This window comes from Desmodus rotundus, chromosome 7 (genome assembly GCF_022682495.2).
Source record: "Desmodus rotundus isolate HL8 chromosome 7, HLdesRot8A.1, whole genome shotgun sequence".
In the NCBI taxonomy this organism is placed as follows: domain Eukaryota; kingdom Metazoa; phylum Chordata; class Mammalia; order Chiroptera; family Phyllostomidae; genus Desmodus; species Desmodus rotundus.
Genome location: NC_071393.1, coordinates 50,828,457 through 50,851,649, shown reverse-complemented (window position 1 = coordinate 50,851,649; position 23,193 = coordinate 50,828,457). Strand labels below are relative to the sequence as shown.

The 23,193-nt window shown below is 41.4% G+C and overlaps 1 protein-coding gene across 4 annotated transcripts in view; it reads right to left on the bottom strand.

Moving 5' to 3' along the window:
• SLC25A21 (solute carrier family 25 member 21) overlaps positions 1–23,193 on the bottom strand; it is a 460,856-nt gene that overhangs the window by 17,599 nt on the left and 420,064 nt on the right. For all 4 annotated transcript variants that reach the window (XM_045187980.2, XM_053929134.2, XM_045187975.3 and 1 more), the window contains one exon: positions 12,446–12,610. In XM_045187980.2, coding sequence (XP_045043915.1) covers positions 12,446–12,610 — 165 coding nt within the window. The remainder of the gene's footprint in view (positions 1–12,445; positions 12,611–23,193) is intronic.

The following is a 23,193-nucleotide window of genomic DNA, read 5'->3' as shown; positions in this document are numbered from 1 at the left end:
AAAGGAGATCAGCATGAACATGCACATTGACGTGAGTCTTCAAATCTTTCTGCCTCATGTCGGCCCAAATCACACTCCCTCTGCTCTCCGTTTTTCCTGCTTTCAGTTTTCCTGGTACCACACCAAGTCTGAGATCCTCTCTATGTTAGTTTTAAGTCATTTCTACAGAGTTCTTAAAGCCTGAGCTAAGTCAGTAAACCCTGGTAACACAGACAACCTTAAAACGAGCACATGGAGAGAAATGTTCTCTGTTCAGGATCGGCCTTGGATGATCCTAGAGAGGATTTAATGTTGCTTGTCAAAAATTGCTCAAATAGATTTGCCATTTGAAGAACTAAAATTATCGTTCATAACTGACTGAGAGGCATTGCATAAAATGCTTTGGATCAGCAAATTAAAGACAATATGTTGGTCCTTTGAGGAGTCACACGATTTTCAGGGTATCACAAAATACTGCTTTGCCGAGCTCGTTCATTCTTCTCCCTCTTCCCTGAGTGGGTGAGTAAATCGTTTGATGATGATATTGGCACGACCATAACAGGATGGTTCGAAGAGAATCGAACATTTTAATAAATCTATTACTCAGTAATTAGATTACATATAAACATGTGATCAAAATCTATTTTAACAGGCTTTATCAGTTATTTCCACAATATTACAAATGGGCAGTTTGTGCTAACAGAACACACCCATTCTATATGTAAATTCATTCCACCCGTTTAGAGTGCATCATGATCAACAGTTAGGGGTGGTTATGATGCCGCTCTTCATTTCCTCAAGACTGTGAGCAAGAGGTGCCATAAACATGAAGTTTGTGATATATGAAGAAACTGCAGAAAACCCATTCTGGTAATACACTTTTGAAAGTCTCATTTCCTTTTTGAATCACCTTTGATTTCAGAAAATCCCTTGAAAAATTCCATCATATTATCCTGATCAATAAGACATTACATTAACGAAGCACCGAATGGAGGACGGAGGGGAGTACAGCTGGAGAACCCTCATCTGGCTAAACAATGGTTCTGTGACAGATGCGTCCACAGGAAGTGGAAGGACGGCTTATTGGCCCTGCTGATGACAAAGGCTGGGAGGGGAAGCTGGAATGATAGATGAGGGACTCAAAATCAACTAAAAATTATCATTACAGGCTCCAGCACTGGACTGGTGCCACAGGATTAAATTTAAGTTCAAGATGAGAGAATCTTGACTTGACTGTTGTTCACATAATCTGGGATTTTAATTGACCATAAAGATTTATACATGCCAACAGCACTGTGTAAAAGCAACACCCACTCTATCCCTGTCCAAGACCCTGACAAATCCCCCAAGAATTCACCTCTGTCCAATCTTTGGCTGCAATAAGAAAAGGGTGTGTTCAGATCAAAGGAAGGGTTGATCCTAGCGTACTCTGAATTGATCAACTTACAACATAGTACTGTGTTTAGTTCTAACACTGACATTGACAAATCTGATGCGTGTATAGTGGGAGAGGCAGAACATACAGAGAACCAGAATCCACGTCATTTTTGAAAAGGGCTTGAGAAACTGTGAATGTATTCTGAAGAAGGGAAGACTCAAAGGCTCATGCACCCACACAGATAAAGAACTATAGTACAATGATTAAGAGCATGGGCTCTGGCATCAGATTGCCTGGGTTCAAACTTTGACAGGGTCTTTTGGAGAGAGGCACGAAACTCTTGATCCTCTCAGAGAAGACTCCTTCAAAGCCACTTAAAGGGCTGGGCCATGCCACGTTCATATTTGTATGCATACTGGGCCTGAAACATCACAGGTGTTTAATAAATCCTTACCTCTCCCTTACAAAGACGTACTGCACAAAGAATCAAGGTCTCAAAAGCAATTACAAAGGAGGCAAACACATGCACCGGTTAAGCACCTGGTAACAACCACAAGGCAAATAATGCCCACTCGTCACTCTCTGCCCCACAGCCATTATGAAAACGATGTGGTGTGTGGAAAGCATAGTTGTCGCCTGGGAACTGAGCAAGGAGGCGGTTTGAGTGAAAGTGAAGTGCCTTCGTTTTAAAAGAAGAAATTTGCATTTTAGATGAGTTTTAGTGGGTCCAAATCAACTAGGAGTAGAGTCAGCTCTCGGTATGTACCTTTCATTTTCTCTAATCTTGGTTCTCTTTTGGGTTTTGTTCCTAAACTTTGACAAAAGCATTGTCTCCCTGATGTCATGCCATCATGCTGTTTGTCTCCCAATAGAAATACTTGTTTTTGAAGCTTGAGGAAAAAATACATTTGTTTCCACTTCACAGCTATCAGAAGAATCTATTATAGTGTTTGTTTTTTCTTCATGTGAGATAATCTGGGGAAATGCTAGCTCCTCACTCTGCGGAAGGTCACCAACTAAAATGAGATGGTTTAATTGATAAGCATTTTTTTAAGGAATGTGGAGTATTCCCAAGATCCTATCCTTGCAGGGCTCTGGGCTTTGGAATGAAATCAAAGTCCTGTTAAAAGCTCAGCATCTAAATGTAGCCACTCAGAAAATAGCCATGAAAATTCCTCCCTGCCCCAAGCTATCTGTTCTTTAAAGTGTTGGGAAATGTAAAATAATTTTAAGGGTCTTAGCCACTTAGCTCAAATTATAAAATGCATACAATGTCAAAATGGGTTTTATGCTTAAACCTCTCTGGGTTTAAGCATAACAGTTCTCACTTGATTATTTCATATATATTATGTATATATGTATATATATATATACACTCACAACTCTCTCTTATCGATGTTATATATATGTGTGTATATTTAAATATATTATTTACATGGGTAGATAATACCTTCTGAGAGTCAACTATATCACTGAGTATTGTCATACAAAATGCAGGAAAGTATTACTATACTTCCTTGGGAACCCAGTAGGATTTTTCTGTTTTGGTGTGTTTTACCAATTCCTTGCCTCAATAAAGGCACTGACCTCAACAAAAACTAACTAACCAGGTTCCCAAAACAAAATCCTAATGGTTGAGAAGTCAGGGCAAAGACACACTGAGATGCTTTGATGTGGAGGTAGGCAGATGACCAAGAAGTCTTTGAACCAAGTTATTTCACGAGATTCTACTTCTAGACTTTTATAGCTGAAACTTTCCCATGCCCACTTAGTTCCACTTATGTAATATGTTTGTTCGACATGACCCTTCACTTAAATCCATTAAAGGGGAGTCAACTGCCTTACTATTATTTGCCTAAAACATTCTGGCCCAGTTACCTCCACTGCCTCATTTTCCCCACGATTTACCATACCCCCCACATCCTTATCTTCTCCCAGCTTCCCCAAGCCTCTTTCTGCTTCAGGGGTGTCACACATCCACTCATCCTCTTCATCTTGGCCTGGTTAATCCTCATCCTTGAGCCCCAGCCTGAACGTCGCCCTGCCCTCTGTAGGTCTAGATTAGGGTCCTTGGTTATAAATTCCCACAGCTTGATTGCTGCCTTTCATGGCACTTGACATGATTGCCACGATAGTTTCCTGTGTAATGACTTGTTTATTGTTGTCCCCTCTACTAGAATGTAAATCCCACTAAGGCAGAAGCAGTGCTGACACTTAGTGAGTTGGTGCTTGGCACATGGTAGATGTGCCACAAATGCTTTTGGAATGAATGAATAGATGGGAACCCACTGAGAATCTAAAGCTACTTGCACCTCATTTCCATCCACTTGGAAAATTTTGGCCTGAAGTTTGTTAAGAAAGTGTCTGAACCCCTGCACTCCTTCTCTCTGCCCTCCCCATATCCCTCCCTCAAAACATACCCCAGGGAGTCTGTGAAAACTGCCGATGAAGGACACTGCTTTTGACTGCAGAGTCTTGTCACATATCCTGAAATTTTACAGGTAATATATACCTGTAATTGTAGCTCACTGGTCACCAGAAAGGAGAGCTGTTCTTAATGAAACTGTAATGCTTTTGCCCTTCCCATTACCAGATGAGTAGTCAGACCAATGATCGAGTAAGAAAGATCAGAAAAATCAGAAAAGATCAGAAAAATGGTCATAGATTAAAGCCTGCTATGATCTAATTCTACTGAGATTCTTCTTTTCAAAATACAAGCAGTTCTGTCTACAGTCTCAGCCTGAACCCAAATGGGTATTTTTCATTCAGTTTAGTGAGCACCTTAGGGAAGGATATAGCTCTAAATTATAAAACTAACACATTTCCACATTTCTTCTTATGAACTGAAGTGGGTCAGCACCACCCTCAGGCTTTCTACAGAATTTACAGAACAAAGAGAATATTTTAAAAATCAAAAGAAAAAGAAAAACGTTTGCATTTCTAAAAGGCAATCTTTTATAAATATTACCTCAGGAGAAAATACAATATGTTTGACTGAATGCCGTCTGTAGGAAAATGACCAAAGGGACAGGTCTAACACTTTATTAAGTAAGAAAGATCGAACATGGGAAAAATTGTTCTCTCTTAGAGTATTTCTAACCCACACATGTAATTTCTATCATGGCAAAATGCAACACGAAAACGTCTATAGTTTGGGCCAAATAACCTACAAACATGCTTCATCAGGATGCAAACTAACAGCACCGTGCACACTGTTGCAGCCATGAGCTTCAGAGGGTGGCTTCTGCCACGACCACCACCGCTACCGCTTCTACTACTTCACTCACGGAACATGAAAACCAGTAAATACAGAACTAGAGGACAAAGTTGTTAAAGACGTGCAACATTTTCATCTTACGATTCTCATTTGTGTCAGCGTCACAAATATTAGGCTCCAAACACCCCCAACGTGGAAGGGGAATGAAAGAAATTGTTTCTTGGGATGAAATCTTAGTCTCATGGATATTTGAAAGAGATGTCACCATTTAAGTCAATTGATATCTGTTTGTAGTAGGCTTTACTTTGGGAAGTGATGGCTTCTTTCTGGGGAAAAGGGATAATTCTTTATACTGACGTTCCATTCCATCTATTGCAAGATGTAAATGATGCCTCCATTAAATGAATTCCATGGCCAGCTAATACCCCTAGCAGTCTTTCTCTGTTGTGGCCATTTACTCACCATTCAGTAGGAACAGCTAGATCCCAAAAATAAATCTGAGAGAATATAACACAGGTCACAATTTCAAGCTCTTAATTTCCACGTTCTCCAGGACTGTGTGTTATAATTCTGTGTTTTTATGGATTATACACTAAGGACTGAATGAAGCACAAGTGAAATTTGGTTATATCATCTGAATATTCAAATTATTTCACATATTTAAATTGGAACCACTTTAAGAGATAACTATGTGTGACAAAATACAACGTAAAATTGAGAGTTAAAGCATTACATGGTTTGGTGGGAAGAGTTCTGGCCTCCAGTTCTTTCCCTGCTTTGGTTATATGACCTCAGATAAATTACTTCAGTAACTTTCAGCTCTGGGCTTTAACTAACTATTTGGTTCCCTTATCTGAAAATGACAGTTATTGTAATGAAATCAGGCAAAATCAGGGAGTCTATAAAAATGGTTTTAATAGTATGAGGTGGCATAGAAGGTTAAGATATTTCTGTGATAACTTGAAAAATGTATCTACGAGAGATCACCCATCAGAAGAGTTAAAGTTAAAAACTTTTGGGGTGGGGACTTCTGGTCAAGATGAAGGCATAGACACACTTCGCCTCCTCTCTCAACCACAGAAAGAATTACAACTAAATCTCAAAACAAACAACATCCAGAAGTGTCAAAAAATTGAACTGTGTGGAATCTGACAACCAAAAATTTAAAGAAGCCACATTCATCCAGATGGGTAGGATGGGTGGTGAGGCAGAGACTGGTGGAGAGGCAGGGTATGGTGTGGAGAGGCCACGGCGGTGGCGGAATAGGTACAGGTGATCCCTAATTCATGTGTGGTTGATAAAAATTGGAGTGATACCTTGGGACGGAGTGATATCAGCCCAGGCCAGAATGCACAGCCCAGGGTTCCAGTGCCAGGAAGATAAATCCCCATAATTTCTGGCTGTAAAAACCAGTGGGGGTTGGGGCGGCAGAAGAAACTGCCAGATTTTCAGGAGACTCCACTTAAAGGGTCCATTAGGTCTTAAAATGTATGCAAACCCACCCACTCTGGGATTCAACACCAGGGAAGCAGCTAAAAGGGTGCCAGTCACATTTGGGGAGTGAGTCAAGTGACTGGAAATGGGGTGAGTGCCAGGCAAACCTCCAGAGGCCGGGCAGCAGCACAGTCCCCTCTCTGAGCCCTCCCCCCACACAGAGCCACAAAGCTGTGAAGTGTGTTGCCCCCCACTGGCAATTACCTAAGGCTCTGCCCCATCCAATTTACAGGTGCCTTTTGGACAATAGGCCATGTTACTAAGACAGGGAGTCAAAGCGGCCGTACCTAATACACAGAAACACACACAGGGAGGCTGTCAAATTAAGGAGACAAAGAAATATGGCTCAAATGAAAGAACAGAAAAAAAAACCCAGAAAAAGAACTAAACAAAATGGAGATAGCCAACCGATCAGATGCAGAGTTCAAAACACTGGTGATCAGGATTCTCACAGAACTCACTGAGTACGGCAACAACATAAGGGAAGAAATGAGGGTTACACTAAGTGAAATACAGAAAAATCCACAGGGAACCAGCAGTGAAGGGAAGGAAGCCAGGATTCAAATCAATGATTTGGAACATAAGGAAGAAATAAGCTTTCAACCAGAACAGAAAGAAGAAACAAGAATTCAAAAATACGAAGTTAGTCTAAGGAGCCTCTGGGACATCTTCAAAAGTGCCAACATCCAAATCATAGGGATGCCAGAATGAAAAGAGTTAGAACTAGAAATTTAAAACGTATTTTAAAAAATAATGAAAGAAAACTGCCCTAATTTGGTGAAGGAAATAGACATGCAAGTCCAGAAAGCACAGAGTCCCAAACAAGTTTCATAATTAAAATGCCAAAGGTCAGGTCCAGCTCACTCGTAGGTCGGCCTCCTGCACTTTCCTTTGCAAATGGGCTCCGTGGCCTGGTGTCCCCCTTCCCATGATTGTGTGTGAGGTTTCCACCAATCCACAAGCAAGAGCATGGCGGCCATCCTCTCCAGTGGCTCGCTCGTGGCTACCCATGACGACTACCTGCACTGCCTGGGCTCCACTTCCAGTAACAGCTCCTGCAGAAGTGTGGAGCCATCCCACCCTGTGGAAGCCATCCCACCCTCACCCCCCGGTCTCCCCAAAGCTGACCCAGGTCACTGGTGGGCGAGCGTCTTTTTCAGGAAGTCCACTCTCCCGTTCATGGCCACTGTGGTGGAATCCCCAGAGTATTCAAAATCTCCTCAGGCCTCCAGCAGCGCGATCCCCTGTGACCTGGCTCAGGAAGCCACAAAGAAGCCACCTGGCAGCCAGCCCGGCAAAGTCAACATCAGGCCTCCATCCTAAGTGGCCACCAGCAGCCACCAGACTTTCAGAGGTGCTAGGCTCTTTTGAGCTCCTCCCCCTCCCTTCCTGCCATGCCCCCTCCCCCTACTCACCCCACCCTGGACACCAGGCAGGCAGAAGCAGCCCCAGCTGGGTTCCTTTAGATCAAAACACCAAAAAGGAAGTTGAGAGAGCCCCGCTCTTTACTACTCAGGCCACACTCCAGCCTTCCTGACACCCTGTAACTGCGTGCCTTGCACCAAGTGGGAAATAAACAATGAGCAGCCAGTGTCAAAAAAAAAAAAAAAAAAAAAAAGAAAGAAAAAGCCAAAGGTAGAAGATAAAGAGAGAATCTTAAGCAGCAAGAGAAAAGCAGAGAGTTACCTACAAAGGAGTGCCCATAAGACTATTAGCTGATTTCTCAGAAGAAACTTTGCAGGCAAGAAGGAATTGGCAAGAAGTACTAAAGTGATGAAAAGCAAGGACCTACAACTTAGATTACTCTATCCAGCAAAGCTATCTTTCAGAATGCGAGGACAGATAAAGTGCGTCCCAGACAAGGTAAAGCTAAAGAAGTTCATCACCACGAAACCATTATTATATGAAGGGTTAAAGGGACTTATTTAAGAAAATGAAGATCAAAACTATGAACATTAAAAAGTCAACAGCCTTGACTGGTGTGGCTCAGTGGATTGAGCACTGGCCTGAGGACCAAAGGGTTGCTGGTTCAATTCCAAGTCAGGCCACATGCCTGGGTTTCGGGCTAGGCCCCTGGTGGGGGGTGCACAAGATGTTTTTCTTCCTCTCTTTCTCCCTCCTTCCCCTCTGTCTAAAAATAAATTTAAAAGAAGTCAACAAATTCACAATTATCAACAACTGAGTCTAAAAAAAAAAAAAAACCCCAAAAACCTAAGCAAACAACCAGAACAGGGAGAGAATTGTAAGTATGGAGATCATTTGGAGGGTTATCAGCCAGTAGGGGGAAGGAAGAGCATGGGGAAAAAGTGCAGGGATTAAAAAGCATAATTGATAGGTGCAAAATACACAGGGGGATGTTAAGAATAGCAGAGGAAATGGAAAAGCCTAAGAGCCTATATGCAGGACACATGGACATGAACCGAGAGGGGGATTGCTGGAAGGAATGGGGGGGTACTGAGTAGAAGGGTACAAAGAGGGAAAATTGGGATAACTGTAATAACATAATCAATAAAATATACTTTAAAAAACCTTCAGGGATGGATATCTGACCTGAATTATCTGGGCTTCCTGTTTCAAGTTCTTATTTTATCTCAGTAGACATAGCCCTAGAGTTCAGTAAAATGTGAAAAAGTTAACTAGGTACTCTATTTTATGAGAGTCTATTAAATTTTTCACTGATTTATTACATGCTTATTACAGAAGCTCCCAATAGCTCAGAATGGTATAAAGAAAAATCACTTTCCCTCTACTGCTACTTGCTTCTCCTGCCTCGCCCCACATACACGCATGCACACACACAAGTGACTCCCAATTTCCACTCCCCAGAGGGAACCTTTTCAGACAGCTCCTTATACAATCAAATACTTCAAAAATGGAACACACCGCAAGACAATTTATAGATTTTTAAAAATATGTTAAGTTAAAGAAAAATCTAGAATTATCCCACGCCATTCAGGGTTGGCGAAATCTCCGATCCCCTTGCAACAGTGAAATGGCCGACTGCTGGGTGAGGGCGCTGAAACAATAGCCCTGTGAACAGACTGGCCCAGGCGCGTGGCCAGCGCCGGCCCACAGCAAAGACGGAGCACAGACTTCAAGGGGCACCACCTCCTCCTCACGGTTAACAACTTGATGACGTTCTTCAACATGTTTTAATGATTATCATACCTTCCTCTTCACAAAGGATTGATTTATTATGGTTTAAATTTAAAGAATACTGGTTTCCCAGTTTTGAATCAGGCTTAGATTACAGAACACATAAAATCAATGACTTTGTTCTAGGCAAGAAAAAACAGTGTTCATTTAAGTGCAAAAGAAACAGTCCTAGGGAAAAATTCTTGGTGCAGTTCTCCATGCTAACTATTCCCACTGCCGGTTTGCAACCTCTACTCCTTCCTCACCCCTGTCATTGGCACCACCACAGCGGACACTTCTATGGCACCTTAAAGTTCACAAACAACTTCACATACTATTTATTTTAATCCTCAAAACATTTTCTCAGGTAGAAAGAACAATCGTCCCTCCTTAATGTGCAGATAAAAAACACAAACAAAAACTAATAGCCTTGAGGCTCAGAGCAGGGACGTGGTTGGTCCAAGACCATTCGTTCTGTAAAGGCGCGCTAGCAGGGCATGCTGATGACTCCTAAGTGAGGACGCTTCCCGCTCAGATCCCTCCTCTCAAGCTCCAGGATCCACCATCGCACTCGACATCTGCACTTTGGAGTTTGTTCCAAATGTGGTTAAACTCAGTTTCCAGGCTAAGCTCATAATATTCTCCCATAAACTTTTTTCTCATTCAAAAGTTTTCTTTCTCAGAGACTGACACCATTATCCTTTCAGTTGTTCAAGCCCCAAACTTAGGCATCCTCCCTGACCACCACCCCTGCTCTCATTATACATATCGACTTCATCATCACGTCCCATAGATTTCGCCTTCTGAAGATTTCTCAGGTCTGTCCGTTTCTTATTGTGTCCGTCATTGAACACTGTGGTCCAATACGCCAGCATCTCACATTGAGGACATTTCCATGTTACACTCTGCCCTCCCCTCACCACCCTGACGCCACCCATTTTCCCCGCTGCAGTGAGAGTGGTGGGGTAATTTCCTCTGCTTAAACTCTTTTGTTGGCTTCCCAGTGCTCTTCAGATAAAGGTGAGACTCCTCAGTGGGGTCTACAGGGGCCAGCAGGATCTCTTCCTTGTGAACTGACAAGATGAACGAGCTCTTTCCAGAGTTTCAGAATACCATGATGTCATTTAAAAAATAGACATTTAAGTTTCTGTTTTTTTAAAAAAATAATGCATAACATTTAATAAATTAAGTTCATCGATTAATTATAGAATGCAGTTTGCACTTGTGGCTATTTTTGAGTAACATATGACCATATGTAAATCTTATTGATCCTTCTGAATTTCTTTCTCAAATATAACCAAATTCATTATATTATAACACATGCATTAATATACACGCACAAATACAGGGCCCAGAGAAGTAACGCCTGCTTGAGTGTGGTTGGTAGGGTAATAATACAGGTGTAATAATTTATAGTTTTAATTTGAACATTTCACCTAGAATGTCATACGATGTGCATGAGTATGATATTGTTATGTTACAGAATTACATGCTTATGATTTTTTAATAAAAGATTTTGTAATAAAAAGGGGGCGTTATTTGTGCCAGATCCTGTATATGTAATGAAATGTACAGGATGGGGCAAAAGTGGGTTTAAAGTTGTGAATATATGAAATAGTTTATTCTTGTATGATTATTTGTTCATTATTGTATTATTTTCCATACAAACTGTAAACCTACTTTTGCCCCGCCCTGTATAATACTTATATAATATACGTAAATAATTATATAATTTATTTCACTGTGTGTAATTCCTATCTGTCTCAAGCCTTTGGATAACTGGAGAAATGGGGGCCCAGACACCTCACCCACGTTGCATGGGTTACTCATCTGAGAGTCTGAAAAACAGGGCCAGCCTCACGGGCGCGCAACCTGTGCAGGCGCCAGGGCCTGTGCTTGGTTTGCTGCTCTGCCCTTGCTGTCTTGAAATTCGTAAGTTTTGAAAAGAGGGCCTCACACTTTTGTTTTGGCCTGGGCCTCGCATTGTTTAACCCATTCCAGCTAAAAGGGATTTTTGTATGTTAAGAGTTGACGTCTCTCAAGTCAGCCAGGGCCTGCGTGTTTACTGTACTTTATTTCTGTATTTCATGAACTCGACAGGAGAAGAGCTCTGGGGGCCGCCGGAGTCAAAATTACGTCGGTGGGGGGATCGATATACATATCGTGGTCTCTCATAGAGATTTCAGACCAGCAAAGCATAAGCTTCTACTCAATCAATGAGATTTCCAAATACAGTGAAACCTGCTTAACAACTGGGGCTGGTGAATGAGGTGATGCCAACAGATGGTTAACACAGAACACGCCTTGGATTCGGCTGTTCTCATTCTTGAGATAAGCCCTGGCCTAGAATATGGGGAGTAGCTGGGCAAAGATAGGTATAAATAACTTTCCTGAAGAGTCTGGTGACAGCCACATTAGAAATCATTTTATGATACAAAATATCCTTCAAAACTTTTGTGTTAAGCAAAATGAGGACCTGAACCCCTGCGGGAAACTGCCTGCATGTGAAAAATGTTTCCCTAACTGCTGCTTCCAGGGTTGCAATTTTCATCGCGAGCATGCAAATGATGGCGCGGAAGACTGGGTGCGAAAGCTCGCAGGTGCTCCTTGTAAAACACTCGTGTGCTACTTTCATCTTCTAGAAGTTGAAAGCCTGTTGGCATCTCTAAGTAACTGTTTAAAAAACAATGATTATTAGTATTGTGCTTCAAAAACAAAGAATCTTAGGAGAGCTTGTTTACTAGTTGCCTTCATTAATTTAGGCCAATTTAAAAATTAATACCTAGTAAGATTTAAATTTTAGGCTGACAATTTCTCCCCATGAACTCAGAATTTATTTAGGATATGAAAATTTAAGTTTTCTGAGAAAGTTATGCTTTTTAGATACAAATTAAGTAATAACATAGTTTCTAGAAATTCCCTTTAGGGATAAATGGGAAGCACTCAGCTATGATGGTACATTCCAGTATAATGCATTTGGTATCAGACTTGGGTTCAAGTCTCTGCTTTGCTACTTACTGTGTGACCCTGGGAAAACTACTTGAGCTTTTTAAGCCTCACTTTCCAAATTCAAAACAGGGAGAACAGCACGGAGTGAATAAGGCTGATGTGAGCATCAAATTGTAGAGCTGATACAAGTGCTCATTCAGCCCGGTGACTGGGACAGGATAAACACTCGGCAGATGCAGCTCTCATCATCGATAGCATTCTTCCTCTAGGATGTTAATCTATAAAGTAGTTACCTTATTGATAGGGATAATGTTTTTGACATTGTAGTAGAAGCCAAAATAAACCATGTTGAAAACTCCATGACGTCCCAAAGTTGCTGTAAATCCCTTGTTGAGGCCCTGGAGGCCCAAGCCTTCCTTCTTAATGATGTGTCTGGCATAACTCATAGTGGATGGTTGCTGCAAAGAGAGAGGGACAAAGCCAGAAAGATCATCTTTGGGAATGTGAAACAGAGGAAATTACTATTGAGCTACCCTTCAAGCCAGAATTACTAGGGACTGTTTTTCCAAACATGAACAATCAAGCCTAAATCCATGCTTTTAAAATTAGGAAACCCAAAAAGTAAACAAAATTGCATGTATAACAACAGCCTTAAAGGGAAGATTGTTGGCAAAGAAAACCATCTTTGGTGGAATTAGTGAAACTAATGTCATGTAATAACTATCACCACTTTCAACATGTTAATAGTTCTATCCAATTCTGGATTATCCACACAAATGGAGGGGATTAGCCATGTGGATACACTAGTAATCCATAACTGTGTATAATCCAAAAGGAATTTATATCTGGTTCCTGAATTCAGCGTGTCTACCTTTCTAATTATGTTTTCTAAAGCGAATGTTACATCGTCTCAACAGTTTTAACTGGTGCTAGGTTAGAAATCGGGCATGTCTCTCTAAAAATAAATAAGTAAAATCTTAGGAAAAAAAAAAAAAAAGCAAGCCCTGGCTGGTTTGGTTCAGTGGACTGAGTGCCAGTCTGCAAACTGAACGGTCCCCGGTTCGATTCCTGATCAGGGCTCATGCCTGGGTTGTGGGCCAGGTCCTGGGTTGGAGGCATGAGAGAGGCAGCTGACTGATGTCTCTCTCCCTCTCTTTCTCCCTCCCTTTCCCTCTCTCTATAAATAAATAAATAATATCTTAAAAAAAAAGAAATCAGGCATGGATTAATAGCAGTTGACTGTAGACTTCCTCAAAAGGGTGGGCAATCTGTGTGTGTATTAGTCGCTATGATAAATGATAAATTGATAGTGTTGGGAGTGCTGAGGTACCTTTAATTCATGCCTTTCCAATCCTCTGATTGATTACCCAAGGCTGAAATACCATGACTACTGCATCTAGTCTATTGCTGCTTCTGGAACATGCTAAGGAGCTCCCTGTAGTTTTCCTGGAGGTTTCTAGTTTATTGCAACATCTTATGTGGGTTTTTAGAAAAGGTTGTCTCCTTTTTTGGAGGTGCAGTACAAGGGATATCTCTTCTTGTTAACTTTTCAATAGTAAAGGGAGAGAAATATTCAGTATTTATTTATTTATTTTGCCCGTAAGGCAAGCGGCTGGCATGACGTTCATTCGTTGTTTTACTGGAGCGGTCGCGGCAGTTGGGTGTGCTTTCTACAGTGTTTTCTTATCACGTACAATTCAAGCTGCATCACAGGAACAGAACAGACCAAATCTAATCGAGACTTTCCATCTAACTTGTATTTATAGCTATGTCATTAACACGATACATTAAACGAGCTTGTTTATATAGTAAATTCTATAGTTTTTGCTCATAAATGTTTTCAAAACCCTAGCTGCAATTCCACACTCAACTTCATCTTTTCATTTTAGAGGATTAATTAAAATAAATTATATTAAGCTTAAGGCAACCCTTTTATGTAACATGAAAAGAATCACATGAGAACATGTCTTAAAACAATAGAAGTCATTTCATATAGGAAAACCAAAAATTCTCAGAAGGGTACACTCTGTTTTACAAAATGGAACTTTTTTGTTTGTGTGCTGGCACATCGACTATCAACCCAAATTGTTTGTTTCCGTTTTCAAAATAGATGCGAGGACAAGTTGAACAGGAGTTCATTTCCACTGGAGGGTCTCTGGAAGTGCTGAGCAAACTGCTAGGCACGGCTCTCTCGCTCTGAGGAAGGTGGGCAGCCTAGAGCGCAGAGGAAAGGAGATGGGGAGGCTTCCCTGGGTGTGGAGCGAGCAGGCCAGGAGGGAGGCCGCCTGGGTCCAGACCGATGGACGGCCTGGCATCTAACCCAAGCTTCCTCTCCATCCTCGCCCAGTCTGAGGCCTCAAGTTTCAGGAAGGTGAGAACTCAGAGGCCACCTAGATTCTAGAGCAACAGAGGAACCAACAGCTTGGAATGAAAGTGCAGATTAACATAGCTTTCTTTAAATAAAACAGATCTAAAGCTGTTTCTGTTGTTTAAAAATCCGAGGGTGCTAAATTATCAGCATTAAAAGAGAAGACTTCTACTAGATCTTGGCGAAGATGAACAGATATTCAAATGACATTTATGGATGGTCGACTGTCTGATTTTCACTGGCTTGGGTGTTAGGTGGATACAAAGAAGCATAACACAAGGATTTCGAATACAAGTGCCTTGCTGAGTTTGAATTCTAGTTATGAATCATTAAATACATCAAAGGATGGTATAGTAGCTAGAAATAGGGGGGTAGAGCTAGACAGCCCCAGGTCTGGGTCTTAGCAATACCACTTGCTAGCCCGGGCAATTATTTTACTCTCTGATTTATCCTCACTTTACTCATCTGTGAAATAAGGATAATAATACAGTCTTCTTCCTAGGACTGTTGTGATAAGTTAGTCAATGAACTTTGTCCTATGTAAGAATTCACAGTGTGCTTGCTGTTAATAACAAGAGCAATTGTGTTGATAAAAAGTAGTTATAATAAAATAACAGGTAATTATTTTGTTAGTTGAAGACAATGACAATTCAAAAGGTGGAGGCTGTTTCGAGGTAGAGGAAGGACATGAATAACTAGCCTCTTCCTTCACATTCCTTCTGACGATGCTTTCCCTATCCCAGAGGCCTGGGTCCTTCTGATGATGCTTTCCCTATCCCAGAGGCCTGGGTCCTTGTGACGGTGCTTTCCCTATCCCAGAGGCCTGGGTCCTTGTGACGGAGTCCAACAGAAATGCACCTAGAATGCAGATCATAGGTCTGCTTCCTCTGAGGCTCGACCAAATCCAGCCCCTGGGCTAGGGCTCTCCTTCCAAGGTTAGTTCCTTACCCCATAGGCTTGCCTCTTTGGAGCAGTAGATCCTGTAAGTTGGACTCTTCCCTATCCCTCAGTAAGAATCATAGCTAAGAACTCTTGCTCTGTAAGTTTATGGACTGTAGGAGCAAGGCCACCCAGGAGCAAAGGTTGGGAATGGAAAAAATGCTAATTAGCCTCCACCCCACATGGTTTATAACCTAGAGAGCATATTCACATATGTTACCAGGTACCTGGAACACAGTAAGCACTCATCAGTATTGTCCATTATCATAGACTCTTGGTACTTTATATATGTCATCTTATTCAATCCTCTCAACAAGTGTGTGAGCTAGGCATTATTATCCTCATATGACAGAAGGGGAAACTAAGCTTCAATAACTGGGCAAAGATGACAGAGTGAGTGTCAAGTGCAAACTGAGCTCCCCCTCACCTCCCCACAACTCCAAGTTCATACTTTTATACTCTGCATGGTTCTGCCATCCTAGCATAAATGATTGCTCTGTCAAAAACCCTGTAAGGTGGGCAGCAGGTATATTCTCCTCTTTTGCAGGTGAGGAAACCATGGATTGTTAAGTAATATTCCCAAAGTGAAAACACTGGCAAATGGCCTAACCAGAATTCTCCTTGTAATCCAGTGCTGTTCCCATTCTGTGGACTCATTCTTGTTATACAGTAAGATTTTCAGAGTTTGATAATCCAACTTACACAGGTAATAGATACATAATGACACAAATATATTTTTTTCTGGCAATTTTGGGCCTTGAGATTAATGAAAACCTGAACTCTAATTCCCATACAAATTAGAACTGGGCTTCTCGCTTCATTCAGCGATATTGTATCATACACATGTAAGCAAATATGTCATTAGGAAGGCAAAACATGACTTCCACTAGGGCGCTTAGATAGGAAAATATAGACTCATTTTGACTAGATCTCTGTAAACACAAGGAATTTTACTAAACTTATTTGATTACTGGGCTTCCATTCCAAAAGCAAATAGAGACTGATTAGCATCATCAGCCAAATGATTCCAATACTATCCAACCCAGCAGGTCACCCACAGTTCGGTTTCCTTCCAATATTTAGATTCACTCCAATTTTCATATTTGGTTACCAATTGTGGGCCAAATGGCATTCTAACTTCCCTAGATGTACCTTTTATCGACCGTGTCAGAGTTGCAGGAGGGGAAGAGGAACGGGTCAGGGTGCACCTAATATTGTGATGCCATCCTGCTTTCTATATTGGTTTGTAGAAATCGCAGTTCACTGGTCCAGAAGGAACTCAGAGTCTTCTAAACTCTGATTTCTGCCGTTGCCGACTGCTAATTCTGGGAAATCCCTGCTCTTTCATGCCTCATTTACTCAACAGTGTCTATGGGGCGCCTCCTAGGTGCCATGCACTGTGCTAAGTCAGCACTTGGCTCCTATTCTGAAAACGTACATGTTTTTGCTTTGAATTTTATTTGGAGAGATATGCTGATAAATTTTATATCTACCCATGCCATAACTGTGAAATATGGAACCAAATTCCTGTTTTAAAAATCCTTAAGCAGCTTAATGAAAAGAGAAGATCCTTTGCCTATACAATGCTCCCAGGCACCACTCTGGGGCACTGATTCCTTACTCTCCAAGAGCCCAGTATTACCAACAAATCACGGAGATGACTTATGGCAGCCTGCACTGTTTTTTCTGGAGTTCTTCCATGCGACGACTGACCATAGCTGGCTCCAATTAACTTGTGAGATCACAGGCAGGGGTTTTAGGTGGCAGGCACTACTCCCCGGGTAAACAGCTATCAGAGAATGGCCAGTAGGTACAGGTGAGGGGTGTGCGTCCGTGGATTTCTCAGTCCCTAAAGCCAGGGGAGAGCTCTTAGCACACCATGTCAGAACACAGCACACTCCACATTTGTTCTTTTACTTGCTTCCTAAGGCAAGGCGAATTTTGTTGCATTTTAGAGTCAATTGAATAAGGGTGTTGCACTGGATTTCATCAAGCAGCTGAAGAACAAAACTGGATGAGACCTTCATACAATGGAGCAAGTGTCCAAACTCAGGCCCTCAGAAAAACACTGCTTTGTTAAAAAAAAAAAAAAGAGAGAAGATCCAATTGCTACTCTAAAGTAGGAAAATACCCTTGCTCTTCAGGAGATAGATGATCACTTATGCTTTTCATTACTCAAATTAAGTCTTGAAGCATTTTCATAAATTTGGGGGGAAAAAGGGAAAACCTCCCATTTATTTGAGAACAGAATGTAACTGAAAGGAGAGGAATCTGGCTAAAAAATCCCACATTCGCAATTTCTTTTAGCTTAGATAACGTCACTAATTCATCACTGCCGTTTATTTGAATAGGGCATGATTATGGGCAAAAAGACACCCAAAATATAATTAGAGTGTATCTAAAGTTTTACATTTGATAAACAGGTCTATTTTAAAACAATCTGTGAGTGCAAAATGATTTGCTGTAAACAAACTCCCACACGCTGAGCCACAAAACTCCATTAACACCAAGCTGATGCCAAATAACCGTCCCAGAGGAGCAGGGGGGCTCTGGACCACCAGATGCTGGCAGTTCCCTGCCCCTGCTCTATCTCAAGAGCAGGGAGGAGGTGGCCATAGCACAGGGGAAACTGCTAAGAGGAAACCAGCAACATGGTTGCTTTTTCATGGGTCCAGAAACACTTCTGATTTTCTCTTAAGCTTCTTAATTAACTGCATTCCTTTATCCCAATGAAAGCAGTGTGTCTGACTAGAAAGAGACACATGGAGACACATAGAGACTCTATGTTAATGCTACTTCTTAGAGTCATTAACTCCACTGGGCTTTATTCTTCTTATCTGTAAAATAGACACAAAGCCATCTTATGGGGACAATGGGAGAGTTTGAAATATCAAGTGTGTGTGAGCAGTTACCAGAGCAACGGGACTAGTGGGAGGCATTGGCAGACATCATCAGTTATTTTTTCATTAGATAGCTCTGTATTGCTTGTGAAAAACACCAAACATGTATTACTTTTGTAATACAGAATGACATGATTTTTTTTTTTTAAATCAAATAAAGGTAAAATCATGGAAGGCACGCTCACAGTATCTGGCATGCAATGGATGTTCCGTAAATGGTAGCGATTATCATTACTTCAAAGTCTCCATTCTGAAAGCAGACATCTAGGGTTCCTGGCAGGGCTGAATGGAAGACTGAAGTCTATTTTCTGTCAATGATAATAGAGAGGCAACTTGGCTGCTGCTTTAGCTATTGTTAAAAGATAACTATAGGAATGGATTCCTATACATAATTCACTTTTCTGCCCTCAAGAATCATAGCTGGAAAGAAATAATTTATATACTGAACAGTTTCCAGGCAGTGTTTCACATAGTAATGCAGGAAAAATTTGAACTTAACTCAACACATCATTCATGAATGTGGACATGCCCTTGAGGCTGGCTTCTCACACTGTCTGTCAACAGAGCCACACACTCACCTCTGTATAGCTCAACCTCATCTTCTTGAAAGAGACGAGCACAAAATGCAATCCTTTCATTCACTTTATGTCGACTCTACATAATACATCTAAGTTTAAACATTTGTTAATTGCCTATGGAGAATATAATCACCAAGCTTTGTGATATCATATAAAATCTAATTGGTTTCTATTAGATTATTAAGCTCCCAGGATAAAGTGTTTAGAACTATATTTAGTGGTAATATCCAAAACCAGATTAAAAAAAAATCCCTATCTTTAAACATCCTATTAATGATGCATTTGCTACTTATTCATTGATCCTTAAAAGTATAGTCATAGAGCATACGTAGAAGACTAATTATTCCTTTCTTGGGATGAACATCTATCAAAACTAAAGAGAGGTGAACGAAGCTTTAGCAATTTCCCAGAGGTCTAGTTTTACGTTTGGGGACGAGAATGATTACGTTCATGTGTAAAGCAGATAAAAATGACAGGCTCTAGACGGGAAACCTGTGCCCCATCCACACATTGGAGGCCAATCCTATAGACCTCAAGGGAAGGAAAACAAAACCCGCTAGCCAAATAATAACTTTGAAGTAGATTTCAAAGTAGAGAGAAAAACTGGGAAACAATTCATACAAGATTTTGCTTCTGGGGAGAAATTCACATTTTCCAGGCAGGCAGAGAGCATGCCAGCTAAATACCACTTGGCTTCACACAACTGATTCGAGACTTCCAGCTCTTATAAATATACAGATAAAGAATGATGAGTCCACGGAAGAGGGGGAGAAAGTTCCTATCAGGACAACGAGCTACAAAGTCACACTTTGGGCAAGACTGGATGTGCGAACCACCTCCAACAGAGAAATCCCAGGGCAAGCCTAGTCCTAAACCAAAAAGACTACAAAGCAGAATGACACTCTGCTTGGGTTCAGTCCGAAGGACAGGGAGAAACTTGGGTCTATCTGGGTTTCATTCGAACATGTTTTTACACTCACTGAACCATGATTACTCTGCTCCCCACAGAAGGTCAAGCATATTTAAATTAGAGACAACTTCTCTTCTCTTTTTCTTTTGAGAATTTGAGATAGGTTTTTGTATTCGCTGTGAATTTTAAAATGCTGGCCAAGATTCTGGTGTTGGAATTGGAGGGAGTGTGGCAGGGCTTACAATTTTGGGCTGATATGGTGGCAATTTAAAAAGCGGAGAAGAGACAAGCATGCTGGTTGAAATACTTTATACAGAAGCCAGAAGAATATGAGAGAAGTATCAGAAATTGAATTAACCACAATTTCCTTGAAATTGTTAGAATAGTTTATGGCTAACCTAGGTGGGAAGACATATTTTATGGGCAACACACTTCTGACTGGCTAGAGAATCAGTCCTAGACCACGGCGGGGAGAAGCCAGTGTCTGAAACACGCAGAGCACCTGCCATTCCCAGGAAATCCTGATGGGAACTGCACTTGGGGCTCCAAGACGTAACATACATGACCCTAAACCCCAGCTAGAGGGGCCCTTGTCCTGGATCTCATGCTTCAGAGGGCCCCTTTTTGGGTGTCTGCCAGCCACACTCTCCTTACGGGTCTAAAGGGCCATCTGCCTGCATCCCACAACCTCCTCCTAGGCACACCGGGCTTGGCAGTCCTTTTGCTCTTACTTCACCACTCTGCCATCGCCTCTAAGACGTAAGTGTAATATCGACAACTCTTGAGTTAGCCTGTCTTCCACTGAAGAGTCCCTCTCAACTGTAGCAACTTCTTAGGAAATTTCATGTTTGGAGGACCAATTTGTGACTCACCTCCTCATGCTGACAAAATAGGAAAATCCACAATTGCTGTGTGGTATCCAGGGTGTTCATCCCTAGGAGGGGGAACACGCTACCTAAGAAACGCACAGTACTGGCAGAACAAGAGTTCTCTACATGCAAAATAAACCTCTGGGGAAACTGCTCTGCTTTCCTTAAAGGTGTTGTCAAGCCGTCACCCTGCATCCGCCCATCCATTTAGCGTTCCGCCACAGCTGGTAGCTGCAATTGACTGAAAAGGCTGAGACTGACCTTCGTGCACGCCTCCACGTGAAGTGACTATGAAGGCTTGATCAAGAACCCACATTGATCTTATGCCACTATTCCAGAGGGAGAACACCTGCATTGTGGAGGAATTCATTCCAAAGTGCCTTCGGATACATTTAGTTTCATCTCTCACTTCTGCTGCTGTCTATGATAGTGGACCTGCACCGGAGTTTAAAGACCTTGTCAGTAGGCACTGTAACCAGGCTGCCAGCCCTTAGGCCTTGCCAAAGAATTCAGGCTCCATGGATCACACCGGCAGTGGAGAATGACCTAAAGAACAGACTGACCGTTGCTCAGTAAGGTGTTTCCACGCCTACATTGGAGTCAGCTGGGGCTGCTCACTGTTAACCAGGGCAGTATCTCAAGATAAACTTCTTTCTACTTAAACCTAAGGATTTATGAGATCAACTTGCATCTAGAAACAGTCGTCTTTGGTGAGGTGTCTACCATGTTCCAGGCGCTGTGTTAAGATCGTTGCATATAGCATCACATTTAAATTCACATAAAAAGCATGTTGTAACAATAACCACCAACACTTATTAAACTGTTACTATATGCCAGGCTGTACCGACAGCTTTACATACATGTCTCTTTTAGCCCTCACAACAGCATTTGATGTGGCTATTACTATTTTTCTTCCCCAACAAAAGAGGAGCTTGGATGAATCCCAGGATGGGCCAGCAAGTCATTCCCACCCGGACCAGCTGGGAAGCTTCCCCTCGAAGGCAGGCTTGACCCCGGCAGAGTCGCTGGAACATTTCTTCTGGGTCACTCACTTTTCTTTATACTAGTCTGTGTTTTCTAAATCTTCTAGGATGAGCAACTGTTACTTTTTAGAGTAAAAGTTCACAAAAATATTGAATCCATTCTCATGTTAAACATTCAACGACACAAAGATATTCCCTTAAATTCTTGCTTTTCTCTCTCCCACTTTAATCTCCTTTTCAGAGGTACCCAGTGAGAAGTTTGTATGAATTCCTCCAGACCCGCCTTTTCTTATAAGGACGGCACTACCCACATGTGGCTATTCAGAACTTGAAATGTCGTAGTTCAAATTCAAGTGTGCTTGTAAGCATAACATACACATGATATTTAAAGACTAAGTATGAAAATAGAGTGTAAATTATCTCATATAATTTTTATAGTGATCGCATGTTGAAATGATAACATTTTGGGTATACTGGGTTAAATAAAATATAGTACTAAATTAATTTCATCTGTTTCTTTTTACGTTTTTTGATACAACTACTAGTAAATGTGGCTAATGTTGCATTTCTATCGGGCACTGTTGCTCCAGATCATTTTAGTACATTTATATGTTTATATGTATACACAGAAGTACACAGTTGTTTTCTAACATAAATATGCATTCCCTTTATACTTGGATTCAACCTTTTTTCTTAAAAAAGTGTAATTTTTAAATGCACTTTCTTCCCTTCCTTTCTTCCCCTCTTTTTTCTCATCCTCTTCCCCTTCTCCACCCCCACCCCCCACACTTCTTGACAACCTACAAAGCCCCAGAGTGAAGAAAGCAATAATTATTCCTGGCCATACAGATGCTGAAGTGAGCACACCTAATATTCAGATGAATTCAATACAGGTTCAGATGAACAAAAGGGTATCCCCTTGGTGGATAAAAGAAAGTGCTAGTCATTGGAGAAAGGCTTTGGAATTAATGGGTCCTAGACAAAAGACACAGGAAATAGTTTCATTGCCAAGTGACGGGTAGTTATTTTTAAGTGACTAGATCCAAATTTGCTATTCTTACACCACCATCTCTTTCACACAATTTTTTGCAATAGGTATAGTCCCATTACTTTATGTTGGGTGACTATGCACTAGTAACTACTTTCAACTTGATCAATATTGCCTGTAAAGTAGCACCTGTTGTCAGCTACTGGATCCTGATTGGTGCTGACACGTGTGACCAGCGTGATCCCTACTTGGCTAAGTTGAAGTAATACTGCAAATATTTTATGATGTACCTCATAGATTTTACTTTGTTTATGTAAATACCTGACAATGAATCCAGTTCAGTGGATTATGCAAAAGAAATGATCCCAAACAAACGCCCCTTGTTTCTCCACTTAAAAAATGGCAGCGTACACATAAACGGTTTACACAGACTGCACTCGTGCAGACGAGCGAGGAACACATGCACACGCAGCTTTCTTGTGTCGGGCCGGGAGGGTGTTCCCATG